Genomic DNA, 25554 nt, shown 5'->3' with positions numbered 1-25554 from the left:
CAGTTAAGTTTGTGGTTGGTTTGGCCTGTGAACTAAAAAGGCTAAAAGGACATAAAAGAAACTTTTAGTTACAAGTATGATTTTTATATGTCCATAATTTTTCTTAAAATCAGGCCTTACACACCTGTAAGGCCAGTGCTAGGGGCCTGAAGCAGGATTGTGACCTTGAGACCAGTCCAGATAATGCATGAGGACCCTGTCCAAAAAAAAAAGTCAGTGACAAAAATTTGTTCCTGAGGTGGGCAGTGGCTCATGCTCATCTTTCTAGGCTGAGGGTTGCAGTTCAAAACCAGCCTGGCCAGTAAAGCCCCTAAGAGCCTTAGCTCCAGTTGTCTGCCAGAAAACTGGATGTCGAGCTGTGGCTCAAGTGGTAGCACACTAGCCTGAAATGCAATGACAGCACCCAGGCTGAGTTCAAGACCTGAAACTAGCAAATTTAGACATGCACAGGAAAAGGTGCAGGTCAGAATGGGCCCCAGAAGCCTTCACATTTTCACACCTGATTGCACATACAGATGTCCTATAATAAAAGTTAAAAATGCAAAACCTTGTGAAAGAATGATTTCCATATAGGATCCAAATGTTAAATCATCCAAAGAAACAGGCATGATTCATCAGAAGAAATATAAATGCGAGCTACTAGGAAAACAAGTTTGAATGGAAAAAAAATCTCTAAAAAGAAACACAACTTAGGGCTGGGAATGTAGCTTAGTGATAGAGTGCTTGCCTAGCATGCATGAAGCTCTGGGTTCGATTCCTTAGCACCACACAAACAGAAAAGGTTGGAAGTGGCGCTGTGGCTCAAGAGGTAGAGTGCTAACCTTGAGCAAAAAGAAGCCAGGGACACTGCTCAAGCCCTGAGTCCAAGCCCCACAGACTGACAAAAACACACACAAAAAAAACCCCAAAAACACAGCCTAAAAAATTTCAGTTGCAAAGCAGAACTAAAAATTAGTCTAGGGATGTAGTTCAACTGGCAAAGCTATCTAGCAAGGCTGAAGCCCCAAATTTAAACTCCATATCTGCGTTGGCAGAAGAAAAAAAGCAGGAAATGTAAAAGCATATCAAGTCTGAGGAAGAGCTCAAAAGTGTGAACAGAGGGGCTGGGGATTTGGCCTAGTGGCAAGAGCGCTTGCCTTGTATACATGAAGCCCTGGGTTCCATTCCCCAGCACCACATATACAGAAAATGGCCAGAGGTGGCGCTGTGGCTCAAGTGGCAGAGTGCTAGCCTTGAGCAAAAGGAAGCCAGGGACAGTGCTCAGGCCCTGAGTCCAAGGCCCAGGACTGGCAAAAAAAAAAAAAAAAAAAAGTGTGAACAGAGCAGTATGGGTCCTGGTGAAACACCATCAAGAAGGGATAGGGTGAGGAAACAGAACATTTAAGGGAATAAAGGCCAAGAGCCAGGTGTGGGATATAAAATGAACTCGCAAACATCAGTAGCTTTTCTGCATACCAAGAATGAGCAGACAGGAAAACAATTCCATAAAACGTGTAATAGCTTCAGGGAAAAAAAAGCTAAAATACCCCAGGTCAGGTGCCAATGGTTGACACCTATAGTTTTAGCAACTCAGAAGACAGAGATATGAAAGTGGTTCAAAGCCAGTCTGGGAAGGAAAGTCCATCAGATTCCAATGAACTACCAGAAAGACACCCCACTACCCTCCCCCACCCCCCCAAAAAAAACAAAAGACATTTTACAACAGAAAACTCCCAGGCAGGTAGGGTGGTACATGCCTATGATCACAGCACTAGGGAGGCCGAAGCAAGACCCCAGCCTACATAGGGAGACTGTCTCAAACCCAAACTTCCATGGCCAATAAACGAATGAAAGCTATCCAGCCTCTAGGACAGGGCCACTAATGGAACAGGGAGCTATTATACAAGCTAAAGATATCTCATGGCCTACCAAGACTATGTTGAACATTCTGCCAGACCCCGATCACATGCAGACTACACTTCTCGGTGCTTTGTGTAATAACAGCCTGCCGACCACATTTTAAAGACGCTCAAGACAGCCAAGTGCCAGTGGTTCAAAGCCCACTTGGGCAGGAAAGTCCATGAGATTCTCTCCAATGAACTACCAGGAAACTGGAAGTGGTACTGTTGCTCAAGTGGTAGAGTGGTAGCCTTGAGCAAGAGTTCAGGGCCCAGGCCCTGCGTTCAAGCTGTATAACAACTAAAAAGTATATCTACAGGACACAAAACACCAAGTAAAGAAATATATAGCTCCAGGCCACAATGTAGATAGTCATATAACACTGAGGAGCACATAGTTGGGCTCAGCTGCAGAGCGCCTGCACTGCCAGACCAGACAGTTACACATGACTGGTTCCGTTCACCTGGCACTCAAAATCAGGGCGGCAAAGTTCTATGTGAACACAGGTGGCTCACGCCTGTAATCAAGGTGGTGCACCATGTCCTGCAGTGATGAGGTGGGAGGCATGCCAGCCCCCCAGTGTGGAGAGAGCCCGAGAACCCCACCACTCGGCAGCCATTTCTAGGCCACAATGGGGAACGCCGCTCTGGCCGAAGTGAAGGAGTGGTGGCTGCAGTTTCCTCCACCACAGTTTGCTCTGTGGCTTTTCTATAGGTGATTTGAAGAACATACACATACATGCACACGCACGATGTCAGCTCTCCCCCTTTTCCACCGCGTACACGTAAGTGTTCCAGGGCCCACACGTGACGGCCTTTACGTGGAGCTGATTATCTATGAAGTATTTCACACGCCGGGGCTGATCCAAGCTGGTGCTGTCCCCATGGCCAAGCTGTCCATATTTACCTGAAGTGGAAAGAGCCCGGCTGCCATCCTCCTTGCTCCTGCCCCCTCACCTCTCCCTGGGCCTACTGCACAGCCTTGGGAGCACACAGCTCTGCCTCCCTCCTGGGGACACATGCCCAGCCCTTTTTCTATCCCCAAAGTCACTGGCCTGCTGAGTCTGTGTGCTCTCACCCGCTCTGCCCCCTCCCCCCCCCCCAGTGTAGGACACAGCAGTTTTCACTTACCCCAGCCCCAAGTGTAGAGCTCCCCTGCTCCTGCAACCAGAGACAGAGGTACTTGCTTCTACGCTCCACCAGGACCCCTTGTCTTGCCCAGCCCCACTACAGCAGCACGTTCCAACGCCACCTGCTCATTACAACTATCATGTCAGGGCTGGCAATGGATCCAGCTACACCAGGTGACTGGCCCCTATTACATGGCTACTGAATCGGGCTGTGTCCATCACATTTGTGGAGGATGGACGTTAGCCTGCCTCTAGAAGGAAGAACCTTCTGGGCCTGACAGGCTGGGAGCTACTATGGTGTGTTGGCTGGCTGAGATGCAGGTAAGAATGACCACGACCAACATAGCTTTTTCTTTTTTTTGGCCAGTCCTGGGGCTTGGACTCAGGGCCTGTGCACTGTCCCTGGCTTCTTTTTGCTCAAGGCTAGCACTCTGCCACTTGAGCCACAGCGCCGCTTCTGGCCGTTTTCTGTATATGTGGTGCTGGGGAATTGAACCCAGGGCCTCATGTATACGAGGCAAGCACTCTTGCCACTAGGCCATATCCCCAGCCCAACATAGCTTTTTCATTAAAGGAGGCAGCTGCTTAGTACAAGACAGACTCACTTTTCAAGCCAAGCATGATGCTACATGCCTATAATCTCAGTACTTCTGAGATGAGCTGGTGATGTTGAGATCAGGCACCCTGGGCTACAGAGCAAGTGCTAGATGAGCACACTAAGATCCTGCCTGCCTGGGCAGAACCTCCTCCAGACTAAGCAGCAGAGTGCTAAACTAGAGGTGAGGCTGAAGAAGGTCCAGCTATGAGCAAGAATGCATAATAAAAACACCATGATGGGTACTCAAATGGGGAAAGGGATGAAGAGGGGCAGAATGCAGTCAAGAATGCCGTGTCTAGGTTAGGAATATGGCCTAGTGGCAAGAGAGCTTGCCTTATATACATGAAGCCCTGGGTTTGATTCCTCAGCACCACATATATAGAAAATAGCCAGAGGTGGCGCTGTGGCTCAAGTGGCAGAGTGCTAGCCTTGAGCAAAAGGAAGCCAGGGACAGTGCTCAGGCCCTGACTTCAAGCCCCAGGACTGGCAAAAAAAAAAAAATTCTGTATCTATCCTACTAAATTAGGAAGAGTGAGGGAAGGGATGGGTAGGAGAGGGATGGGTGAGAATGTGCAAATTGCTTTTTTTTTTTTTTTGGTCAATCAGGAGGCTTGAACTCAGCCTGGGCGCTGTCCCTAAGCTGTTCTGCTCAAGGCTAGCACTCAACCACTTTGAATCACAGCTCCACTTCCAGTTTTCTGGTGGTTCACTAGAGATAAGAGTCTCCTGGACTTTCTTGTCCAGGCTGGCTTTGAACTGTGTCCTCAGATCCCAGCCTCCTGAGCAGGTAGGGCCACCAGTGCCCAGCTAAAACTGCTTTGTTAAATGGCAACTCTACTTAAAGATAACTTAAAAATAGAAAGCTGAGCGTGAGCTCCTGAGTCCAAGCTCCAATACCGGCATGCACATGCGCACACGCGCGCGCACACACACACACAGTGGCCCATAGGTTCTACTGGGGATGTAGGTCACTTGCCTAGCACACAGGATAGATACTTCGGTTCAGTCTCCATCCACAAGAAAAATAAAAGATGCTGGGTAAGGCTAGCCTAGGCACAGTGATTTCTCAATTTTAAAAAAGGGCAAAACTTGGGGCTGGGGATATAGCCTAGTGGCAAGAGTGCCTGCCTCGGATACACGAGGCCCTAGGTTCGATTCCCCAGCACCACATATACAGAAAACGGCCAGAAGCGGCGCTGTGGCTCAAGCGGCTGAGTGCTAGCCTTGAGCGGGAAGAAGCCAGGGACAGTGCTCAGGCCCTGAGTCCAAGGCCCAGGACTGGCCAAAAAAAAAAAAAAAAAAAAAAGGGCAAAACAAAATAAGGACGATGCTCAGGTAGCCCACACCTGTTTCTGCAGCCTTCCATCCCCATCCCGAGCCCACTCACGTGTCACCACAGCTGTGTGCCGGGACCCACAGCTGGCCTTGACAGCCTCAGAGCCCAGGGGAAGGTCCAATAAGGCGGGGAAGGGCTGGACAGCTATGAAGGCGGCGGGGGCTCCGTCCTCACTGCTGGCTCCTCCCTTCCCGTCGACGTCATCTTCTCGTCCTGCAGTTTAGCATGATTACACGGTGCTTAGCACCGAGCATGTCATCTCCTTGCATTCCACTGGGGCTGGCAGGCTTGTAGCTCTGCAGTGCCCAGCAGCAGCAAGCTACAGGGGCTCAGTGCTGTGTGCTGGGGTGGGGTGGGGGGAGAGGCCTCCCACTCTGTGCACTGTGGCCCCAGCAGAGCTCAGCCAGTAGAGGACAGCGCAGCCTCAGTGTTGGGCAACTCACCTTCCTGGGGGACTGCCTTCTCTGCCAGGCTCCTAATGGGCAGGGCCAGCTGCCCCGACTCATTCCAGCCCCAGATGTAAATGTCCCCAGCCTCTGCAAGACAGGAACAGCCCACCCTCAGCTCCGTGCACAGCCAATCCGTCCTGCACAGCCCTGCAGCTTCCTTGTCTCTGCCCAGGTTCCCTTCTAGTCAGCCAGCGAGTAGCTCAAGAGGCCCTTCGGCCTCAGCCACCCATGGCTGGGACTCCAGGCGTGTGCCACGGTGCCTCACACTTCCTTTACACTGTGCTTTGCTAGACCTCCATTTTCTGTGCATGCTGTAAACTTGTTCCTGCACATACCCCGGCCTTTCTGCCCACCGGCCCTGGTCCTGACAAGCCTCTGCCTTGGCTCTGACCTCCTCACCCCCCCAGCACTGCGTTCATTCACACAGTGCTCCCTCTGTGCTGGTCTTGCATGCATTTGTTTTGTGCCCAGGCTCTTGCACTCACTGGACAGGGGCTTTGCCCCTGAGGTCCCCTCTAACCCAGCTGGCGCTTTAGTTCTTCCTCTCACAGAGCCCAAGACTACTGGCTTTGAACTCAGGATTCTCCAGCCTCTGCCTTCTGAGTGTGCTGGGATTACAGGCATGTCAAGCATATCTACCCTGCACTTATCAAATATACCCACCTAATTACCACAGTAGCCCCAACGGGAGTCCGATGACAGGGTCCCCACTTCACACAACATCCCCACTGAGGCACAGAGAGGAGCCAGGCCAGGGCTTACAGAGGGGTACCTTGTCACTCAGCACTTCAGGGCTGCAGATGCCATTCCTGAACCTTATGTGGGAAGCTTTCTATCAGGCTGCTTCCAGCCCTCCAGGCCAGGGAGTGGAACCTGGCTTCCAGCCTAAGCCACGACCTGGAGTCTTGGGGGCTCCCAGAGTAGGAACCAGCTGCACCTGGGGGCCGCCATGGCAGTGGGGCCAACACCAGCCCCGGCCTGGAGCGTCAGCTGGGTGCCACATGGGGCCACGTTCGGGTCTTTGCCCAGGCCTGGGGGGGTGGCGGGTGGAGAGGGCAGAAGGGCAGGAGCTGCCAGCGTCGGCTCGGCCGGGCTGAGCCACCCACCGAGGGCTGGCATGGCCCGCCCCGGCCACTCACCGCTCAGACACGCCGAGTGCCAGCCGCCGGCCGCCACCTCCACCATGAGCAAGCCGTGCAGGGCCTCCAGCCGCCGGGGCTGCAGCTCCGCCTCCAGCGTCCCGTGGCCCAGCTGTCCGTGCCTGAGCAGGGAGCCCCGCGTGAGCCATGGCCCGCTGAGAAGCCCCTCCGCGTGTGCACGCGTGTGTGCGTGCGTGCGTACCTGCCTGCCTGCATGCTCACCTGCCTCCGCCCCAGGAGAACACCTGGCCGGCCGCGCACAGCAGCAGCGCATGCTCCGCACCCAGTTGCAGCTGGCGCGCGCGCAGCTCTGGGGCCAGGGGCCGGCGGAAGGGCGGCTGCGGGCTCACGTAGGCGCTGGCGCCGGGCAGCAGGGGCAGTGCGCCTGCCTCGCCGTCTGCTTCGGCCTCGGGCGCCAGGCTCTGGGCCCACAGGGGCTCCCCGCGCAGCGCCGACTGGGGCGCCCAGGCCTGCAGCTCGGGCCTGTGGCCCGGCCGCGCGCGCAACACCACGAGCAGCCGCTCTGAGGCCCACGCGTCCCGGCAGCCGTCCGCAGCGCCGCTAGCGGAGCCGGACAGCTCCAAGCAGCCGCTACCTGCGCGGGGGACAGAGCGGTGTTGGGCAGGGAGGGGGCCCATCCCGTGGGGGCCGGGTCTGGGGGGGGCCGGGCGGGGCGCTCACGGGTCACGCAGGCGGTGTAGCTCCAGCTCGCGCTCACGTGGCACGGGTCAACACCTGCCCGCAGCGGCTCCGGGCTGGGGACGGCCTTAAGCCCGCACCCGGAGCCCAGAGCCTGCCCGAAGGCGCAGAAACCGAAGCCAAACCAAGTCCCTGGCCGCTCCTCGGCCATGTCCCGAGCCTTCAGCGGCCTGGCAGGCTTGGGCCGAGGCTGCGATGGAGGGTTATGGTGCGATCTTGCAGATAGGCCACTGGCTATAGCTGCCTTCCCTGAAAAACACGGGACAGATGCTGGATAGATCTGGGGAAGAAACGCACAGAAAACAACAGCGAGGAATTCAAACACAATTAATGAATGGCTTTACTAAAACGAGAAAAACCAAAACATGAAGCACAAAGAAGCCAGGCACTGGCATTCCTGAAATTCTAGCAACTCAGGAGGATGAAAACTGAAAACCAGCGCAGTTTGAGGCCATCCATCCCTGGCAGAAAACCTCCCTAGACTCCATCTCCAAAATAACCAGCAACAAGCAGAGCTGGATGGATGTATGGCATGCCAACCCAACCCAGAAAGTGCAAGGTACTAAGTTCAAACCTCAAAACCTCCCTTCTTCCCCCCACCCCCCAAAAAAAGCACCCAGGCACTGTTTTGTTTTTAAGCCTTACACTCTCTCATAAGCTGTAATATTTAGTAAAAAGGGGAAGGAAAGGTGAAAAGAAGAGCTCTGTTTCTGGCCACGTTGGTTTCCCCACGTAATGTGCTCTGGTGAGGAAGGATTTTTTTCAAGACACTTATTCTGGGCGAAGAAAACACTTGGCAAAATGATCCCTCTGGGCACAAAGTGCAAAAGAAAATCGTGATCTCAACAGCTGCGGTGAAGGAACCATCTGGACAGACTCGAGCTCTAATGGGAGCTCAAACACCCGTGTCACAGTGAGAGCCGAGGTCAAGGCCCCAGTTGGATAAACAGTGTAAGAGCAAGAGAGCAGAAATACAGCAGGTGTCAGAACGAAGCTAGGCACTTACGCTACAGGGTGCAAAGCATCGCTTTAAGTATCTGTGACGGGACAGTATTCGGCACACCTGTTACCAGTTACTGTCTCACAGGTTCAGCTTGACAGGAACTCTGCAGCCATTTTTCCAGCCTCTGAGATCAGTCAGACTGGAGGGCTCCAGACCCCACATCTTCCATGACCACTCCCAACCCAAGGGGGTCTCTGATCTTAATTCTGTGCCCTTCAAGTCACCCCGGTGGATAATCTCAGAGAAAACTTGCAGACTGTCCAATCGGCGGCGTCCTCGGACCAGACTGGCAGCCGGGTTTGAAGAGCCGCGGGCTGGGCGAGGCGGCCATTGGCCGCCGCGGGGCCAATCACCAGCGAGAAGGGTGACGTCACCCCGGCCGGACCAACCCCCCTCCTCACCCGCAACAGCCGGGACTCGCTCCCCTTACCGCAGCCGCCTTTCCGGTCCAGGCTGAAACCTCCAGAAGACGGTGGGTCTGGGACTAGAACCACTGAGAAGGGAACCCTCCTAAAAACTCGAGGAAGCCAGGAGAGGGAGAGCAGCCTGTGAAACCTGCAGGCCCCACCACTCACTTCCGTCTGTGAGGCGGGAGCTAGGTACTGCACATGCGCACACTGACCACCAACCAGGAAGCGGACACACTAGGACACCTAGGTTGATTGGCCTGGGTGCTGTCATTTGCATCTACTAAGCCAATGAACTTCAAGCTTGGAGCTCAACTCCAGAACCGCCCACCCAGGAAGGCGGGACGCAGGCCGAGGGGTGTGCCTCTGGGCTAAGGCTCCGCTGTGGGTTTTTTTGTTGTTTTTTTTTTTTGCGGGAGAGAAGCATTAGCTGCGACCTCCCTACTCCAAATCCCAAGCATTGGGATGTAGCTCAGTGGCAAAGCGCTTGCCTAGCAAGTGCCCAAGTATTGCCTGGGCAAAGGGCTGGGGGGAGGGGTAGAGGGAAGTGTCACAGGAAAATTTGCAAGATAAAATAACTATTGAAGGGGGGGCTCTGGGGGGGGGAGCCTCCTGTCATCCCAGCTACTCAGGAGGCTGAGACCTGAGGATCACAGTTCAAAGCCAGCAAGAAAATGAAACTTTTTTTTTTTGCCAGTCCTGGGGCTTGGACTCAGGGCCTGAGCACTGTCCCTGGCTTCTTTTTGCTCAAGGCTAGCACTCTGCCACTTGAGCCACAGCGCCACTTCTGGCCGTTTTCTGTATATGTGGTGCCGGGGAATTGAACCCAGGTCCTCATGTATACGAGGCAAGCACTCTTGCCACTAGGCCATATCCCCAGCCCGAAAATGAAAACTCTTATTGCCAAGGAAGCACTACAAAACTGGAAGTGATGCTGAGGCTCAGTGCTAGAGCTTTGTTGAGTCAAAAGGTCAGTGACAGTGCCCAGGCCCCAAGTTCAAGCCCCAGGATTGGAAAAAAAGAAGAAAAGAAAAGTATTAAAGCCAGCCTCAAACCTGTAATCCTAGCTACTTAGGAACAGATTGAAAATTGGGGTTTGAAGCCAGCCCAGGCAGGAAAGCATGTTGACTCTGTGGCTCAGGTGGTAGGAGGAAGAAAAGCTATGGGAAGCGAGCTGACCACCTCAGCAGCCCTTCTTACCGGAGGACAGAGCACTCGATTTTTCGTCCCACACACTTTATTACTGGGGTGCTCACACTGCTAGGCTGCTGTGCCTTTCCTGGTGCCAGAGCCCACGCCACGGGCTGAGTTTGGGATGCACCCTCCCCATCCCAACGCCCTACAGTAGTGTGCAAATCAAGTCTTGAGTAAGGCTGGAGGCAGTGTTGGCAGGGCAGGGCCATGTGACTGAATGTGGTCCCTAACTCAGAATGGAGGACAGGAAAGTGCAGCTGGGCAGAACAGGCAAGCGTCCAGCACCGCAGACCCATCAGGCGAAGCCACTTCTGTCCTGGGTGCTGCAGCAGGGCCTGGGGCCCTCACTCCCCATCGCGGCTGGGCTGGATAAGTCCATACTCCATGGCCTTCCCCAGGGAGGCTGCAGCAGCCCTGGTGATGGGGCTGCGCTCACCCTTGGCCAGCACAGACAGGATCTCCAGCACCTCACTCTCCATCAGGGTGCTGGCTATCTCCCTGGAGGCCTCCACCATGTTCAGCACCACCACAGCGCCCCGGTGCTGCAGCTCCCGGTTGGGGCTCAAAAGCAAGGCCTGCAGGATCTCCAGCCAGTGTGTGGTCTGCAGGAAACAGCAGGGGTGACCATCCACCCACCAGCAGGCTAGGACCTCCCCCACCAACCTGCACCCCACCCCGCTAAGAACAGGCACTGACCACTTGCGGAACCCGGCTGCAGAGTGCAGGCCGCATGGAGGTGAGCATGGCCAGGCCCCCCGCAGCCGCCCGGCGCAGCAGCTCATCCTCCTCCCCGCTGTACAGCACCAGCAGCTTCAGTCGGTCATTGCCCTCAGCTTCAAAGAGGTCCTGCACCTGGGGGCCAGATAAGGAGAGGACCCCAGTGGTCAGAGCGCAGAGCCCTCTGCACCCCCATCTTCCAGGACAACCCCCCCCCCCCCCGTACCAGCCTCACCTCCTTGCTCATGGCCAAGTTACACATGCACTCGGTGGCCGCCCGCCGGATCATCTCGTGCTCCTCAAACATGTAGCCCTCGATCATGGGCACAGCCTTCTCCTTCAGGATCTTCTGTCTGCAGGACGAGGTGGACGGCGGGGTGGTCAGGGCCTCTGCACACAGCCCCATGCCATGGAGCCCTGACCCATGTCCAGGCCCCCCTGCACCGGGCGTGGACGCGGCCCAGCAGGGGCTCGTGGGAATGCTCAAATTAGGGTGCAGAAGACCAGCTGGTGGGGGGGGGGCGCACCTGGCTGCCTTGCTTACTCCTCTGCATGACCCATATGGCCCGTGTCATGTGACTACTGTCTGGCAGAAGGGCAAGTTCTCAGTGGCAACTAATGTGGGCTCAGGGTGGCAGCCCGTCGTAGCAGCGAGAATGGACTGAGGGGGCACCCCTGGGGGCGGGGCCTGGCGCCCTCATCCATGCCTCTTCCCTGAACTCCATGAGCTGACTCTGTAGCCTTCCCCTTCACAGGCAGAGCCATGAGCTACACTCAGCCAGGCAGTGTGACTGAGGCTCCGGACGGAGGGGGAGGGCAGAGCCAGTCCCAGAGCCTGGAATGTTCTCTCTCAGTGCCTCAGTCTCTCTCAGCCTGTCTCTCCCTACGTAGGCAGCAGAGAGCTGATGACCCAGGGTGGGGTTCGGATCCAAGTCCAGAGTGCAGCCCAGGCCTACACCCCTGGGACTCACCGGAGCCTCTCGCTGATCCCCGCCAGGTTTGTGAGAGCCATGAGGGCCTCGAAGTTCTGCAGTCCTGAGCAGTTGAGGTGCAGCAGGGAGACCAGGGGCCGGACAACCTCATAGATCTGTGATGTGCACCCCCTTTCAGGTTCCATCCACAGGGTGCCCGCCTCCCCCCGCCCCCTTGCCCAGGGCTCGGCAAAGCCGCCACTTCCTCTTGGTCCCAAGCAATTGTGAACCCAAGCTGCAGGCCAGTGGGACCCAGCGAGGGAAAGCGAGGTGGGCCGCAGGGCGGGAGACTCACGCGCTCGCCAGGGAAGGTCATCTCGGGGTTGGAGGTGATGGTGAGCTTGGCCAGCGCCTGGGCTGCCTTGGTCTGCCCCACATCGGTGCCTTCCAGGGCCAGCGGGAGCAGAGCCTGCAGGAGCAAGCCGTGGGCACGGGGACCACGCCAGGGCACGAGGCCCCGGCCCTGGCCACCCCGCTTGCCCTCGCACACCCTCTCCCCCGCCCAGCTCACTGGGCCAGCAGCCCCTGCTGAAACACTGAGGCGCCCCAGGCCCTGGAGTGAGGAGAGAAGGACCCCACCATGGAGGGAGCCTCCCTTCCCCCACAGGACGTCCTCTCCCTGCAGCACAGGCCCGCCCCAGCCCTGGCACCCAGCCTACCTTGCCCCCACCCTGGGCCACCACAGTGCCTCGGTCCTCTGCATCCTCCACCAAAGCCAGGAAGACCCTGCGGGGAGAGTGGGGGTGCATGGTGGATCTGGGCCCTGGGAGGCAGACACCCCATCCTTGGGCTCAGCAAAGGAAGTCAGTCAAGTGGGGGCCCCTGCTCCAAGACCCAAGACCCACCTGGAGAGCAGCTCCCTGCAGGAGCTGGTGAGCACCGGGCTCTCCGCCTTCACCATGCACGTCATGGCGGACACCACGCCTGCCGCCAGCAGCTTCTTCACCCGAGCACGAATGAAGCTGGGCTTGTCCTGGGGAAGGAAGCAGCTTAGGAAGGGCCCGGCTGGTAGGAAAGACAAGGGGACCGCGGCTGACAGGACAGGAAAGCCCCCCCCCGACCCCGCAGCAGGGCACTGGGGAAGCTGCAGCAGGGACCCCCACCGTACCTTGGGGTGCTGCTCAGGCACAGGCTGCTTGGCGTACTTGGCCAGCTCCACCATCTTGGGATCCGGCTCCTCGTAGTCGTAGCTGTTGGTGCAGTTGACAAGAGCCGAGGCCACAGCAAAGAGCACCGACCTCTCCTCCGACTGCCAGGAGCAGAGAAGACACTCAGCCCGGCAGAGCCCACTGGTGCCCAGGCCTGGGCTGGACCCACCGTCCAATGCGCCTGGCTCTGGGGGAGATCTGAGACCCCACTGCACGGACGCCCCTTGTGCCCATGCCGGGCGGGCAGCCGGGCCCTGCCTCCCGCGGCCAGAGCCACTGGCCAGCCGCTGGCCAGGATGCCGGGGGACCACAGGCCACCTTGCTGAGCTGGAACAGGGCCTTCAGAGCCACCGTGTCCTCCACCAGCTCTTCCTTCACGTCGGCGTCGAAGGTGAGGTACGCCAGGCCCTCCGCCGCCCAGCGCCGCGTGCCCGCGTCCATCTGGTCATTGCACAGCCATCTGCGCATGCGGGGCAGAGGAGTGCCATGAGCACAGGGGGGCGGGGACAGGGCCCGCAGAAGTAGCCCAGCCCCTCCAGGGCTCACACTCACTTCCGACACTGCTTGGCCAGTTTGAGAGTGGATCCTTCGGCAAACTGCTTCATGCTGAAGTCGGTCCCTCCAGCCGAGCCAAGCTTACACAGCCCCTGGAGGGAGAGGATGAGGCCAGGGGGCTGGCGGGGGGGGTGGGGGGCCGCCCCACCCCACCCCAGCCGTCCCTCCCCGCGGGCCGCCTCCCGGAGCAGCAGGTGTCACACACAGAGTCCTGGGCCCAGTCCTCTGCCGGGCCCCAGGGACGCCTGGGGAAGAGCCAGGGAACGGGCCCTAGATGAAGGCCTCACGGGCTGGGCACGGCGGCACTAACGCCCAGCTCGACACACGCAGTACACAGGCCCACACAGCCAAGGGGCCTAGACACGGCCTTTCCCACGGCACGTGGGGACAGCGTGAGGCAGCGCACACCCCGGCATCTGGGAAGAGCCTGTCCCTCATCTCTGGCATGCTGGGTCCCGGCCGGGTCCCTCCCGTGCCCAGCCGCCCGCTCACCACCAGCGCCCGGATGCGGATGCTGTCGCGCTCGCTGCGCTTGTACAGGTCCTTCAGCAGCGAGACGCCGTTGGCCGTGATGAACGAGGCCCGCTTGGCCTTGCCCGCAGCATGGATCAGAGCCTCCACCGCCACCAGCTGCTCGTCCTCGCGCGTGGAGGCGCAGAGCGCGATCACGCTCTCCATGACACCGCTCAGCTCCAGGGCCCTGTTGCCGGCGTCACATGGGCCCTGCAGGAGGCACGACACCGTCTGGATGGCCCGCAGCTTCCCGGCCAGCTCCTGGCCCTCGAACCAGCTCCTGAGGGCAGAGGTTGACAGCTGTCATGCCAAGGCATGCTTGAAGGCCTCGCCCTGCCCCGCACCGCCCTGACAGCGGCCGAGGGCACACAGAGGAGCTGCCCTGGGACCCCAGTGCCTGGGGCTCCAGATCTGCCCCCCTTCAGCCTCCCCCACGCCACCTGATGCCACCCTGCGCTTTGTGGGAGCAGAGACTCCATCCTGTCCCCAGGGCTGGGGGCCCCTCGGAGTTAGGACAATAGCTTTGACTTGGCGTTTGTATCAGACACAGAGCGCAGTAAGCACTCGGTAAGCAAGCTGCACAACACGAAGAACCAACTTAGGAAAAACTCCCTGGTGAATCACTTTGGAAGAAATGACACATGCTTGTGGTGCTGGCAACTCAGGAGGCTGAAGCAGAGGTCTGCTTGATTGAGGCTGCGAGTTCAAAGCCAGCGTGGGCAACACAAGTGAGAGCCCATCTTAAAAAAACAAACTGCCACTCGGCTGCAAGCCTGCCATGGGTGGTACTGGGGGCACGGGTGGGGGACGGGGATGGGTAGGGGACGGGGATGGGGACTGGAGGGGACCGGGACGGCCGTACCGGATGTAGTTCTCACAGAGCCGGTGGAAATTCTCCCGCTCCGCATCACACTTCAGGTCATCAAAGAGCTTGCTGAGGAGGATGGAGGCGCTCATGCGGCTGTTCCCCGACATGGAGAGCTCCCCAGAAGGGTCCTGCACGGAACCCCCCACCTCCAGAATCTTCTTCAGGCCTGGAAAGACAGAACATTGGTGGCAACTCTGAAAAGTAAAAGGAAGAGGCTTCCAGAAGACCATCCAGGCAGTGCAAAGAGGCTGCTAAGAAGCCCCACGACCGACAAAAGAAGTCTATGGACTTTCCTGCCTGGGCTAGCTTTGAACTGCCATCCCTAAGATCTCAGCCTCCTGAGTAGCTAGGATTACATGAGCCACCAGGGCCCAGCTGACAAAGTTTTTTTTGATGTGTATGTGCAGGTGGATAGATAATGGGGCTTGAACTCAGGGCCTGGGTGCTGTCCCTGAGGGTCTGTGTTCAAGGCTAGGGCGTCACCACTTTGAGCCATAGTGCCATTTCTGGCTTTTTTGGTAGTTTACTGGAGTCTCACAGGTTTTCCTGCCTGGGTGGCCTCAAATCCCAAATTACAGGCATGAGCCATGAACACTGGCTTGACAAATATCTTGACTACATCCACCCTCCTTCTCTCCCCTCCCCCCCACTAGTACCCACCCCCTGCACAGGATGTGGTCCTGTCATTCACTCTTGGAAGTGTACTAATTGTTCAAGGGTTTCAGTGCGGCATTTCACGCACACGTATCACAGTACTTTCACCTGCCGAAAGTCTCGCCTGGGGGAAGTCCCCCTGGGGGCCTGGGAAGCGTGGCAGTGCACACTCTGTGCACACACAGGGCAGTGCACACGCAAGGCAGTTCTATGGCTATAGGGCTGCCATTCACACTGTCGGGGAGAAGCCTACCTCGGCATGCCTTCACGAACCCCATCACCTACCCTGGTCAATGACCCAGAGCGTGAGGCTGTTGTCGGGGTCCTTCGGAGACTTGCGAGGCACCGCTTTAATCAGGAGGGTCAGGGCATTGTCCCGGCCTTGGCCAGAGACCCCCGCTTCCGTCAGGAGATCCAGGAGGTTGCTGATGAGGACCTTCAGCTCCCGCGCAGGATCTGCGATAGGAGCGCACTCACGGTCAGCAAGTGAGATGGCCTGGGCTCGTCTCAGCACCGAAACACAAAGCCAGGAGAGAGGTGGGCTCCACAGTGGCCTGCCCCTGCCCAGCCCCTAACTGCCCCTCACAGTCAGAGAGACACAGGGAAGGGGGGGCCTGCATCCCGAGCCAGTTGCTGAGCTCTAGACTTCCCCCTAACATCTTGGCTACTTAACATCTCGAGTAAAAGCCAGGTGTAGTGGTGTACACCTGTAATCCCCGCCCTTGGGAGGCTGAGGCAGGGAGATGAAGAGTTCGAGGCCAGCCTGAGCTACACAGTGAGAAACTCTCTGAAGCCATATTCATGAACAACTTGGGAAAGAAGTGACGAGGCGGAGTCGGCCATTTGCACTCACCCACGATGATGGCTCCTTCTTTGCCTCGGAAGCCTTTCCTGACGCCCTCCTTCAGGGCATCGAACATAACCTGCAGCAGGTGGCAGGCGGCCAGCGACACCGCCTGGTTCTCCACACCCAGGATGGAGACCACGCGCCGAGTTCCCAGCACGCTCAGCGTCGCCACAGTCTGCGATGCAGGGAGGCAGAGAAGCCCAGGTTGGTACTGGGGGCGTGGCCAGGGGTGGAAACCACTGGGGTGGAAGGACCAGTTCCTAGCAGATGACTGACGCCTGACCTGGGGTCAGGCTTAGACTCCACCCTCCCTGCCTCCTGCCAGAGAAAGCAGGGGACACTTGGGCCCTGGCCACAGCTGCTTGGGCTCAGGCCTTTCCTGAGGGACACAAAGCTGGACAAGGCTGACCACCAGCTCCTCCCCAGTGTCTCCCCGAGTGGGAACAGCACACGGGGTGAGGACACCCATGAAAAGGCCCCTATGTCCACAGTACAGGACCCCGGTGGTCCCTGTGGCTCCACCCAGCCTACACACAACTGAGGAGGCTGAGGGAGACACAGAACTCGCATGGTCTGACCTCTTGGCCCTGAGAGACCCTAAGTCTCAGCCCAAATTTCACTTAAAGAGACCTCACGTCTCTGTGATGCAGAAATGTGGCTTCCGCTAAAAGCAAGGGCACAGCCACCAGCACAGTGGCACACATCACAAGTTCAAGGCCAGCTGGAGCTATCCGCCATGAGACCCCTGTCTCCAAGTCAATTAAGCAAGCCAACAAATGGACACAAGGGTGGAGAGCAGTCCCCGGGCTGACGCCAGCTCAAGCCAGCGCTGGGGGCATGGGTGCACTCCCAGGGCCGAAGGCTCATGCACCACCCCACATCAGGCAAAGTGCACAACTCCAGGCCTCTAGGTAAAGAGGCAGTGAGTGACATCACTGATCACGTGACTACATGAGAAACACCCTGCCCCCTTCCCTGAGGCAAGGCCAGTGTGCGCTTTAAAGCAAAGGCCCCTGTCCTGGTGCTTGAACTCAGGACCTGAGCACTGTCCCTCAGCTTCTTTTGCTCAAGGCTAGCACTCTACCTCTTTTGAGTCACAGCACCACTTCCAGCTTTTTCTGTTTATGTGGTGCTGAGGAATCAAACCCAGGGCTTCCTGCATGCTACACAAGAACTCTACCGTTAAGCCACATTCCCAGTACCTCTAACGTCTTTTTGTAATGAGGAATGGAGGGATAGAGGATGGACAGATGGACTGAAGCCCACCTACCCGTGATTGGTGCTCGGAACAAATGCCGACCAGCGTGCGCAGGGCTGCCAGCATGAGGTCGGGCTCCCCTGTGTCCAGAAGGCGCTGCAGGAGCTGAACCCCATTGTTCCGGAAGATCTTCTCAGCCCCTGCGTCCTCCCGGGCCAGCACCACCAGGTTCTGAGAAGCCTGCAAGAAAAGCAGTGCTGTTATGAGGACCCCGCACCCTACAGGGCAGAACGAAGATGACACTATGTACCCCTGACCTTGCTATCTGACCAAATAGGGTCCTAAGCCCCAACAGAGCCCTAAGGGCTGGGGTCGTGGTCACCTTGTAGCTCCTGGCATCAGGCTTGCTGGTAAGATTCTGCTTCCCTTACCGTGGTCCACACGAGGACCACAGCTCCGAAGTTCCTGACCCAAGCAGTGCCATGGTCCACATAAAGATCAGAGCCATGCAGTAGACCTGGCCAGCAGAAAGAGGCCAGCACTGGCCAGCAGGGACCAGCTATGGGCCCAAGCTCAGCCCCCACCAGCTCATTCCCTGGCCTGTACCTTCTGCTTCTTCTCAGTGCCTTTCTCTTCTGGGTCCAGCAGGATCTGGAACATCTGTTCCACCTTGGCGTCAGTGGAGGACATGTACCGCACCTAGGACAAACCAAGAAGGCAAGACGTCACCCCTCCGCAGAGACATCACACCTCCCCAGTGAGGATTGCCTGGGCTCAGGCCAAGCACTGAGCCACCTGGGCAGGAAGAGACTTGCCAGGCAGCTCCTCCTGAACTTCCCAGAGCTGTTTTCCTCCTGAGTTACTTCCTGCTTGAGCATCCAGGACAGTACTATTGCTAAAGGCAGTGTCCTTTTTTTTTCTTTTTGCCCAGTACCATCGTTTGAACTCAGGGCCTCTGCTTGGCTTGCACTCTGCTGCTTGAGCCATGCCTTCAGCCTGGCTTTTCACTGGCTATTTTGGAGGTGGGAGTCTCACAGGCTTTTCACGCAGGCAAAGCTCATATTGCGGGTGTGATACCATGCACTCCATGCTATCATCTTAATTTGCTGTTTCCTTGCCTATACCGAACTGTTGTGTCTACACCTCTGACCCAGATCTCTCTAGCACTCTCACACACCTTCTCCTGAATCTGACCCCCGATGCTCCGCAGGGCCTCCTGGAAAACTTTGTTCTTGGGCTCTAGGCTCACACATCTCTGCAGGTCGAGGACAGCCTGGTCCAGGCGGCCCAGCTTCTCCAGGGCTTGGCTTCTCCGGTAAAGTGCTTTGACATCCCCTCCGTCCTTTTCAATGGCTGAGCACAAACAGGAGCTCTGTCAGGGCGCATGCTCCACCGTCTTCACGCAGGAGCAGCAGGGAAAGGTCTTGAGGGCCAGAGGAAGGTGGGGGGACGGAGGTGGGGCTCGGACTTCAGCCTCAGAAAAGGTGAGGTAGCTGCAGAAAAGGAAAGGCCCAGCAGAAGTGGGAAAGACAGCAGGCAGACGTGTTCCAGGGCACAAAGGAGAGGGTGATGGTGCAGTGGTCCCCGAATCTGCCCACCAGAGAAGACCCACACACAGCTCCGGGTGAGGCCCCACGTGCCCCTACCTTTAGATGCTTCCGTTTCTGCTTTGTAGTAATCTTCCTGCAAGAAAGACCAGGAGGCTGAGGACAGGCACCAGCCGCACAGTTCCTAAGTCTGATCCCCTATCTCCCCATCAGGTAACCGCGGGCTCCCCAGGCAGCCGCCTAGAGGTGCGAACCCGGGTCGGGCCGGGGCCAGGGCCGGGGTGGGGGACCCTCACCAGCTTGAGGTGGCAGGCGGCCCGGTTCCGGTGCAGCACGGCCTGGTCCGGCGACGGCGCGCCCAGCTCCAGGGCCTGGGTGTAGGCCGACAGGGCGCCCTCATAGTCCCCGCATTTGAACAGCTCGTTGCCCTCCTTCCGCAGCTGTTCCACGGAGGTGGCCTGGGGGGAAAAGAGCAGTGGGCTCGGGGCGCAGGGGGGCGGTCCGGAGGCCAGCGGGGGCGCCAGGGCGAGGCCGGGAGGCTAAGAGCGGGCGGAGGTGGCCGGGGAATGGTCAGGGCAGGAGCCCTGAGAGGAGAAGGGAGATGGGTGCGCTCCCAGGGGACAGCGGATCGGGACTCAGGGGTCCCCGGACCACTCACAGTCATTGCAGAGCCGATCTCGGGGCCCACGAAGGCGAGCGCAATCTCTGAGGCGAGGAGCGCCCGTACCCGGGAGGCTGGCGTGGGTTGCCCCGCCTCGGCCTGACGTCAGAGTTGCGTCAAAAGGGGCGGGGCCCCGGCAAGATACCACGCCGGGGCGGGGCCTGGTGGAGGGGCGTGGCGAGAGGCGGGGGCAATCGGAGTGAGTCAACGAGGGTCGATGGGCGTGCTCGGGGCGGGACTAAGAGGTCTACGTCGTGGAAGAGAAGGGGCGTGGCCACGAAGAGCGCGTACGGCAGGGGCGGAGCCAAGGGGAAGAGAGCCGGGTAGGGGCGCCGGGCCGGGTCCAGGCGCGCACTCGCCTCGGGCGCGCTTATCCCAGTTCTGCCGGGACTTGCAGGGGCCGCGCAGCCGAGGACCGGGAAGGAAACCCCGGGCGGCCGCAGCCTCGGCTCGCACTCCGGCCCCGACCGCGACAGAAGTGTACGAGGTCTGCGGTCATCAGCGCCAGCAGCAGCAGACTGTAGAGGCCCAGCGCCAGCAGCGGGCCTGGGCCCCTGTGGGTGGGGGGGGAGAGGCAGTGTCAGGTCCGCCCCTGCAGACCAGGGGGTCTGCGGAAGGTGCGGGGCCCCCTCCCTGTAAGAACGGGCTCGCACACGCTCTGCACAGATCCAGGAGCTCCCCTGACGACGCCCGCCTGTACCACACGCGGTCCACGGCTGGCCGCCCCCTCTCCACCCGCACCCGTCCCACGACCTGCCGGGCGCCCGCTTTCCTGTTTCCACCGCCCCGAACTTGCCCTTCACAGAGTTGTTTGCCATCTTCATTTATGCTTGCTGCCTGTCCCTCCGCTAGTCGGTATGGCCCAGGCCTCCCCTCTCCGCCACCGGAATTTACCAGCCGAACCCCCCCGATCTGGAACACCCCGGCCGGGAGTTCTCACCTGAGGATGGGTGGGGGCCGGAGGGAGGACAGATTGACTTGGTACAGGGCTTCAAATTCAGCGCGGGTGCAGCAGTAACCCCCTGAGGCCTGCAGGTGGCAGCAGTAAGCTTCCTCCGGGGTATCCGAGAGCCGAGGGCAGAAGAAACCAGGGTAGTATCCACCATCAGCATCCCGGGTGGTCTGGCACAAGTGGGGGTGATGGGCCAGCGCTGGAGAGAGACATGGGGTCTGGAGGCAAGCAGGAGGGTCTGTCCACGCCCCACTCCAGAGGTGCAGCTTCCCCCCTCCCAGTGTCCCCTGGGACAACCTATGCCAACTTCAGGGCTGCGGCCAGGGTACCTGAGAGAGAGGAGTGCTGGGCGAGGGAAGTCCAGGTGAGGAGCAGCAGCAGGACCACACACATGCCTGTGGGCAAGGAGCCCGGCCACCGCCAGAGACCCATGAGCGGTTGCTTCCCCCTCAGCCCTGGTCCTTGGAATCCCAGACTCCCATGCTGCAAACAGAATTAAAAATCAAGGCCCCAGGGTTTAGGCACCACTTCCACAAACCCAGAGCCCTCCAGAACAGCCTTCTAGACAGATGGTACAAGCCCCTTCGCCCCTACCTCTTGTTGCAAAATGGGATGCCTGTGGCTCCACACCACCTAAGGTTTTCCGAGCAAAAGGCTCAGGGGAGTAGAAGAGGGAAGGACGCGTGAGGGAGAAGTTGAGCCATTTGCCTGAAGAACAAACATCTAGAGCAAATGTGTTTTCCTCTACTCACTCTCCAACTTCTAGGCTGCTGCAGAAGCCCTGGGAATTCCGGCCACTCCTTTTAGCCCTAGAGACCTCAGTGCAGCAAGGAACTTCCCTCCCTAACTGCTGCTATGTGCTACATAGCAACAAGGTTTCCCTGAAAACCAAGCCAAGCCCTTTCATTGGCTTCCCTTGGGCCGTATCTCCCCAGCTACCAGCCCAAACACGAAAGCTATTGGTCCCATAGGAGTAGATTTAGTAACTGGGATGCCTCTTAGGGGACTGCCAGGTCTTTCTGACCCTCATACCTCTCAGCTGTCATCCCTAAGAAAATTTCTCTGGAAGGCCCAAGACCAGCCATATACTAAACCAATTCCGGCCCAGCCTGGTCATCTCACTCCCAAAACAGAAGGGACAAGACTCATCACCCCAGGGGCCCACAGTGGAATGTCTGGGGAGCCAGGCAGGAAGCAAAGCAGGGCTGGGGTGGCATCTGAGACCTGCGAACCAGCTATTTAAAAAGCAGAGATCAGGAAGACTGAGATTTGAATCCATCTGGGCCAAAAACACAGTGAAAGATCCACATTTGGCCACTCTAATCTCCAGCCCCTCCCTTATACAGTCACCTTGGGACTTGAGCAAGGACGGGATTAGTAAACATCGGTGGCGTGTTAATCAGACAGGAAAAGCCTTATTGCAGCCTGAAGCCCAGCCTCCCAACATTCAGTGTCTAAGGCATCCAAACAGGCTGGGGCAGACTGGAGCTGTGCCTCATTGGTATACAGCCTGCCTTGCAAGGTGGAGGCCCTGAGTTCAAACCCCAGTCCCACACCAGGAAAGGGGGGGGGGGGAATGCTGCAATTTATTAGTATATCAAACATCCTGGGATAAGGATCACCTGGCGCACAGCTTTGACCAGAGCCACCTGAAGGAACATGCCAGTGACACTGCAGCCATCCTGGAATCTAGGAAGGACTGCACCACGGCCTGACATCAGTGACTCTCCTTGTAACCAGGCCCCATCTGACCAGTCCTATGACTGCATTCCTGACCACAGAACACGCTGTACATCGCTGCCCCAACTCTCCCCAACTTGGCCCAGTGGCATTCAACCTTTCTCTCTGATTTACGTGTGTGTGATATTAGCATTTAGGGCAGTGTGGCAGACATAGTCTGATTGGGACTCCAGGATCTGCGGGGTTTTCACCCCTAAAATTGCAGTTTTTCCGAAGCACCACTGCCTGCGAGCCTAAATCTGAAGCAGTTGTGCCAGGCTCCCAGGCTGGGTGCCACAGCCACAGGCCTCCCCGCGGGAAGGGTGTGTTAGGAGCGCGCTGGCAGGCTGAGGGCCGCGCGTGCCTCCCGGGAGGAGCTGAGGCCGGGTGAAGTGTTTTGCTCCACGCCGTCCTCTCCGCGCCCCCCGCCACCCCGGTCCCCCGTTACTGCCAGGCCGCCCTTGATCGTCTCCCTGGAGCTGGGCCGGGGTCCTGCGGCCCGAGCGGCAGTTCACCGCGGCCGGTGGGAGCCAGGGCCTCCGGCGCGTGAGGGGGCGCTGTGGACGCCCGGTCCGGACGGCGACTCCGTCCCCCGCCCCGGGCGCCACCCCGCCATGGGCTCCGAGGCCGCGCAGCTGCTGGAGGCGGCCGACTTCGCGGCTCGCAAACACCGACAGCAGCGACGGAAGGACCCCGAGGGGACCCCCTACATCAACCACCCCATCGGTGGGCGCGCGGGCCGGGGGAGGGCGGGGAGGGAGGGAGCGGCGCGGGGCGCGGCCGGCTCTCCGGAGCCCCAGCGCCCTCGGGCGGGCGTGGGGTGACGGCTCTGCCCTCAGGTGTGGCTCGGATCCTGGCGCACGAGGCGGGCGTCACGGACATCGCGGTGCTACAGGTAACCTGGCGGCCCGCGGCCGGGTCGCGGGGGGCGGGGGGACCGTGGGCCCGCGGGCTGACCCGGAGCCCGCCCGCAGGCGGCCCTGCTGCACGACACGGTGGAGGACACCGACACCACCCCGGAGGAGCTGGAGCTGCGCTTCGGGGCGCAGGTGCGGCGCCTGGTGGAGGAGGTGACGGATGACAAGGCCCTGCCCAAGTCCGAGCGGAAGCGGCTGCAGGTGGAGCGGGCGCCCCACAGCAGCCCGGGCGCCAAGCTGGTGAAGCTGGCCGACAAGCTGTACAACCTGAGGGACCTGAACCGCTGCACCCCCGTGGGTACGGGCCGATAGGGCGGGGGACCCCCGAGGCCTTGACTTTCAGAGCAGCGGGGCCGAGGGTGAGGCGTCCAGGGGGCCACGCCCCCCGAAGGTCATGGCACTGCCCCGCACCACGCTCTCGGGGACCCCAGGCCCTCGGGGACCCCGTGTGAGCAGGTTTCTGCCCACCCTTCTGCAGGATGGTCAGAGAGCCGGGTCCAGGAGTACTTCCAGTGGGCAGCGCAGGTGGTGAAGGGGCTCCAGGGCACCAGCCGGCCGCTGGAAGAGGCGCTGGAGCAGCTGTTCCGGGAGCGGGGGCTGACTCTCTGAGCGGGACCAGGCCACGCTGGATTCTCACCCCCCCCCACCCCATTTCCCAGTGTCTTCAACTCAGCTCAGACGTCAATGACTAAAAGGCATCGGGGTTTCCTCATCGGGGTGTCTCGGTTGTACCCCATCCTTCCACCGCATTTCCTGCCCTCCCTCAAGTTTGGGTCTGCTTGCTGTTTTGTATGGTGGGGCCTGGGGCTTGTATAAACGCGGATTCCAAAGGCATATGGAGAATAATCACATTTGTGGGTGGAAGATTTAAGTTGCCTGCTGCTCCAGCTCTCGCCTCTCAAATGCCAGGTGGAGGCGCTCAGCCCTCTGAGATGGGCATCTTTGTCGGGGAGATGGGCTATGTGGCTGTCAAGTCAGATTGCATGCCCTGGGAGGGAGCCTGCTGCTCAGGTGCCCTTAAACGTGGTTGAAAAGGGCACCATGGTCACTGGCAACTCTGCTGCACGTGAGGACCCCGCAACATGAAAGGACAGGAGAGTCACCTCGGTTCTCTCTCCACTGGGGGAAATGAGTGGGGCCTGGGGTACCTCTGGGAGGGGTCCGCTTAGACCTGGGTGGTCCCATGTGGGGGTGGGTGAAGGGCAAGGAACGCCCACTTTGGATGTAAAGGAACTTGAGCAGAGCCCATATGAACCAAAGTGGCATGCTATGTTCTAGGGGATTTGTTGTTGTTGGTGGTTGTGGGGCTTGAACTCTGGGCTTGGGTGCTGTCCCTGAGCTCTTCAGTTTAAGACCTAGTGTTCTACCACTTGAGCCACAGAGCCATTTCTGGTTTTCTGGTGGTTAACTGGAGAGAAGAGTCTCACAGACTTTCCTTCTTGGGCTGGCTTTGAACTGTGATCTTCATAGATCTCTGCCTCCTGAGTAGCTAGGATTACAGGCGTGAGTCACCTGCACCCGGCTCCCTCTGTACCTTTAGAATACAAAGATGAAGTCTACCATGAGGTGCTTGTTTCAGAAAACATCAGGAAGGGCTGGGAATGTGGCTTCGTGGCAGAGTGCTTGCCTTGCACGCATGAACCCCTGGGCTCCATTCCTCATCACCACATAACCATAAAAATCTGGAAGTGGCGGTATGGCTCAAGTGGTAGAGTATTGGCCTTGAGCAAAAAGAAGCTCAGGGACAATGCTCAGGCCCTGAGTCCAAGCCCCAGGATTGGCAAAAATAAATAATTAGGAGAAAAAAAGGGGGCAGGGGGCTGGGAATATGGCCTAGTGGTAAAGTGCTTGTCTCATATACATGAGCCCTGGGTTGGATTCCTTAGCACCACATATATAGAAAAAGTCGGAAGTGGCACTGTGGCTCAAGTGGCAGAGTGCTAGCCTTGAGCAAAAAGGACAGTGCTCAGGCCCTGAGTTCAAGCCCCAGGAGTGGCAAAAAACAAAAAAGAAAAGAAAAGGGGGCAGGTTCTCAATTCTTGCTGCGTCCCAGGCTACACTCCAGTTCTGGTCTCAAGCGATTCTCCTGCCTCATGCTTCTAACAGTATTTTGTGTGCCACCACAATCTACAAAACCTGTTTCTTTTTTTTTTTTTTTCTGACTAGGGATTGAACCCATGCACTCTACCACTAATCTAATACCTATCCTCTTAAATGTTTTTTTGTTGTTTGCTTTTTTCTTTTTTTGTCAATTGTGGGGCTTGAACTCAGGGCCCAGGTGCTGTCCTTGAACTTTTGTGCTCAAGGCTAGTGCTCTTACCACTTTGAGCCACAGTTCCATTTCCACTTTTCTGGTGGTTAATTGGAGATTAAGAGTCTCATGGGGGCTGGGAATACGGCCTAGTGGCAAGAGTGCTTGCCTTGTATACATGAAGCCCTGGGTTCGATTCCTCGG

At 58.2% G+C, this 25554-nt stretch overlaps 3 protein-coding genes across 8 annotated transcripts; 1 reads left to right on the top strand and 2 right to left on the bottom strand.

Annotated features, from left to right (window-relative positions):
- Positions 1 to 102: 102 nt before the first annotated feature.
- Rccd1 (RCC1 domain containing 1) lies at positions 103 to 8975 on the bottom strand. Of its 5 annotated transcripts, none has more exons than XM_048330011.1 (8): positions 7211 to 7707; positions 6752 to 7124; positions 6530 to 6651; positions 5385 to 5477; positions 4993 to 5154; positions 3009 to 3038; positions 2617 to 2784; positions 103 to 196 (listed from the first exon to the last, which is right to left on the bottom strand). In XM_048330011.1, exons 1-7 carry the CDS (start codon positions 7377 to 7379, stop codon positions 2633 to 2635), a joined length of 1101 nt encoding a protein of 366 aa, XP_048185968.1. In that variant the 5' UTR covers positions 7380 to 7707; the 3' UTR covers positions 103 to 196; positions 2617 to 2632. The 5 variants fall into 5 exon arrangements, with proteins under 5 accessions (XP_048185968.1, XP_048185967.1, XP_048185969.1 ...); XM_048330010.1 differs by lacking the exon at positions 103 to 196 and adding an exon at positions 8662 to 8975 and having other exon boundaries at positions 2082 to 2784; positions 7211 to 7508; XM_048330012.1 differs by lacking the exon at positions 103 to 196 and adding an exon at positions 8662 to 8975 and having other exon boundaries at positions 2082 to 2784; positions 7211 to 7477.
- A 1182-nt stretch (positions 8976 to 10157) lies between these two features.
- Unc45a (unc-45 myosin chaperone A) lies at positions 10158 to 19613 on the bottom strand. The gene is made up of 20 exons (XM_048330006.1): positions 19509 to 19613; positions 19147 to 19308; positions 18950 to 18986; positions 18481 to 18656; positions 17910 to 18002; positions 17376 to 17543; positions 16112 to 16280; positions 15544 to 15714; positions 14599 to 14770; positions 13716 to 14016; positions 13221 to 13315; positions 12987 to 13128; positions 12629 to 12769; positions 12366 to 12493; positions 12180 to 12246; positions 11816 to 11929; positions 11521 to 11636; positions 10785 to 10902; positions 10529 to 10684; positions 10158 to 10434 (listed from the first exon to the last, which is right to left on the bottom strand). The coding sequence occupies exons 1-20, from the start codon at positions 19512 to 19514 to the stop codon at positions 10177 to 10179; spliced, it is 2790 nt and encodes a 929-aa protein (XP_048185963.1). The 5' UTR covers positions 19515 to 19613; the 3' UTR covers positions 10158 to 10176.
- Positions 19614 to 22757: 3144 nt separating this feature from the next.
- On the top strand, positions 22758 to 24133 carry Hddc3 (HD domain containing 3). Of its 2 annotated transcripts, none has more exons than XM_048330014.1 (4): positions 22758 to 22908; positions 23022 to 23077; positions 23157 to 23397; positions 23578 to 24133. In XM_048330014.1, the coding sequence occupies exons 1-4, from the start codon at positions 22797 to 22799 to the stop codon at positions 23706 to 23708; spliced, it is 540 nt and encodes a 179-aa protein (XP_048185971.1). In that variant the 5' UTR covers positions 22758 to 22796; the 3' UTR covers positions 23709 to 24133. The 2 variants fall into 2 exon arrangements, with proteins under 2 accessions (XP_048185971.1, XP_048185972.1); XM_048330015.1 differs by having other exon boundaries at positions 23157 to 23393; positions 23578 to 23713.
- The last annotated feature ends 1421 nt before the right edge of the window (positions 24134 to 25554 follow it).

This window comes from Perognathus longimembris, chromosome 20 (assembly GCF_023159225.1).
Source record: "Perognathus longimembris pacificus isolate PPM17 chromosome 20, ASM2315922v1, whole genome shotgun sequence".
Taxonomy (NCBI): Eukaryota; Metazoa; Chordata; class Mammalia; order Rodentia; family Heteromyidae; genus Perognathus; species Perognathus longimembris.
This window is presented reverse-complemented; position numbering and strand designations above follow the sequence as displayed.

Coding starts and splice junctions, on each gene's coding strand:
- Hddc3 (XM_048330014.1), top strand. CDS start 22,797: ATGGGCTCCGAGGCCGCGCAGCTGCTGGAGGCGGCCGACTTCGCGGCT. Junction 22,909..23,021: donor CTACATCAACCACCCCATCG/GTGGGCGCGCGG, acceptor CTCTGCCCTCAG/GTGTGGCTCGGATCCTGGCG. Junction 23,398..23,577: donor GAACCGCTGCACCCCCGTGG/GTACGGGCCGAT, acceptor ACCCTTCTGCAG/GATGGTCAGAGAGCCGGGTC.
- Rccd1 (XM_048330010.1), bottom strand. CDS start 7,379: ATGGCCGAGGAGCGGCCAGGGACTTGGTTTGGCTTCGGTTTCTGCGCC. Junction 7,125..7,210: donor CTACACCGCCTGCGTGACCC/GTGAGCGCCCCG, acceptor TCCCCCGCGCAG/GTAGCGGCTGCTTGGAGCTG. Junction 5,155..5,384: donor GAAGGCAGTCCCCCAGGAAG/GTGAGTTGCCCA, acceptor GCTAAACTGCAG/GACGAGAAGATGACGTCGAC.
- Unc45a (XM_048330006.1), bottom strand. Junction 12,494..12,628: donor TGCCTGAGCAGCACCCCAAG/GTACGGTGGGGG, acceptor TTCCTTCCCCAG/GACAAGCCCAGCTTCATTCG. Junction 10,685..10,784: donor ACTTGGCCATGAGCAAGGAG/GTGAGGCTGGTA, acceptor TCTGGCCCCCAG/GTGCAGGACCTCTTTGAAGC.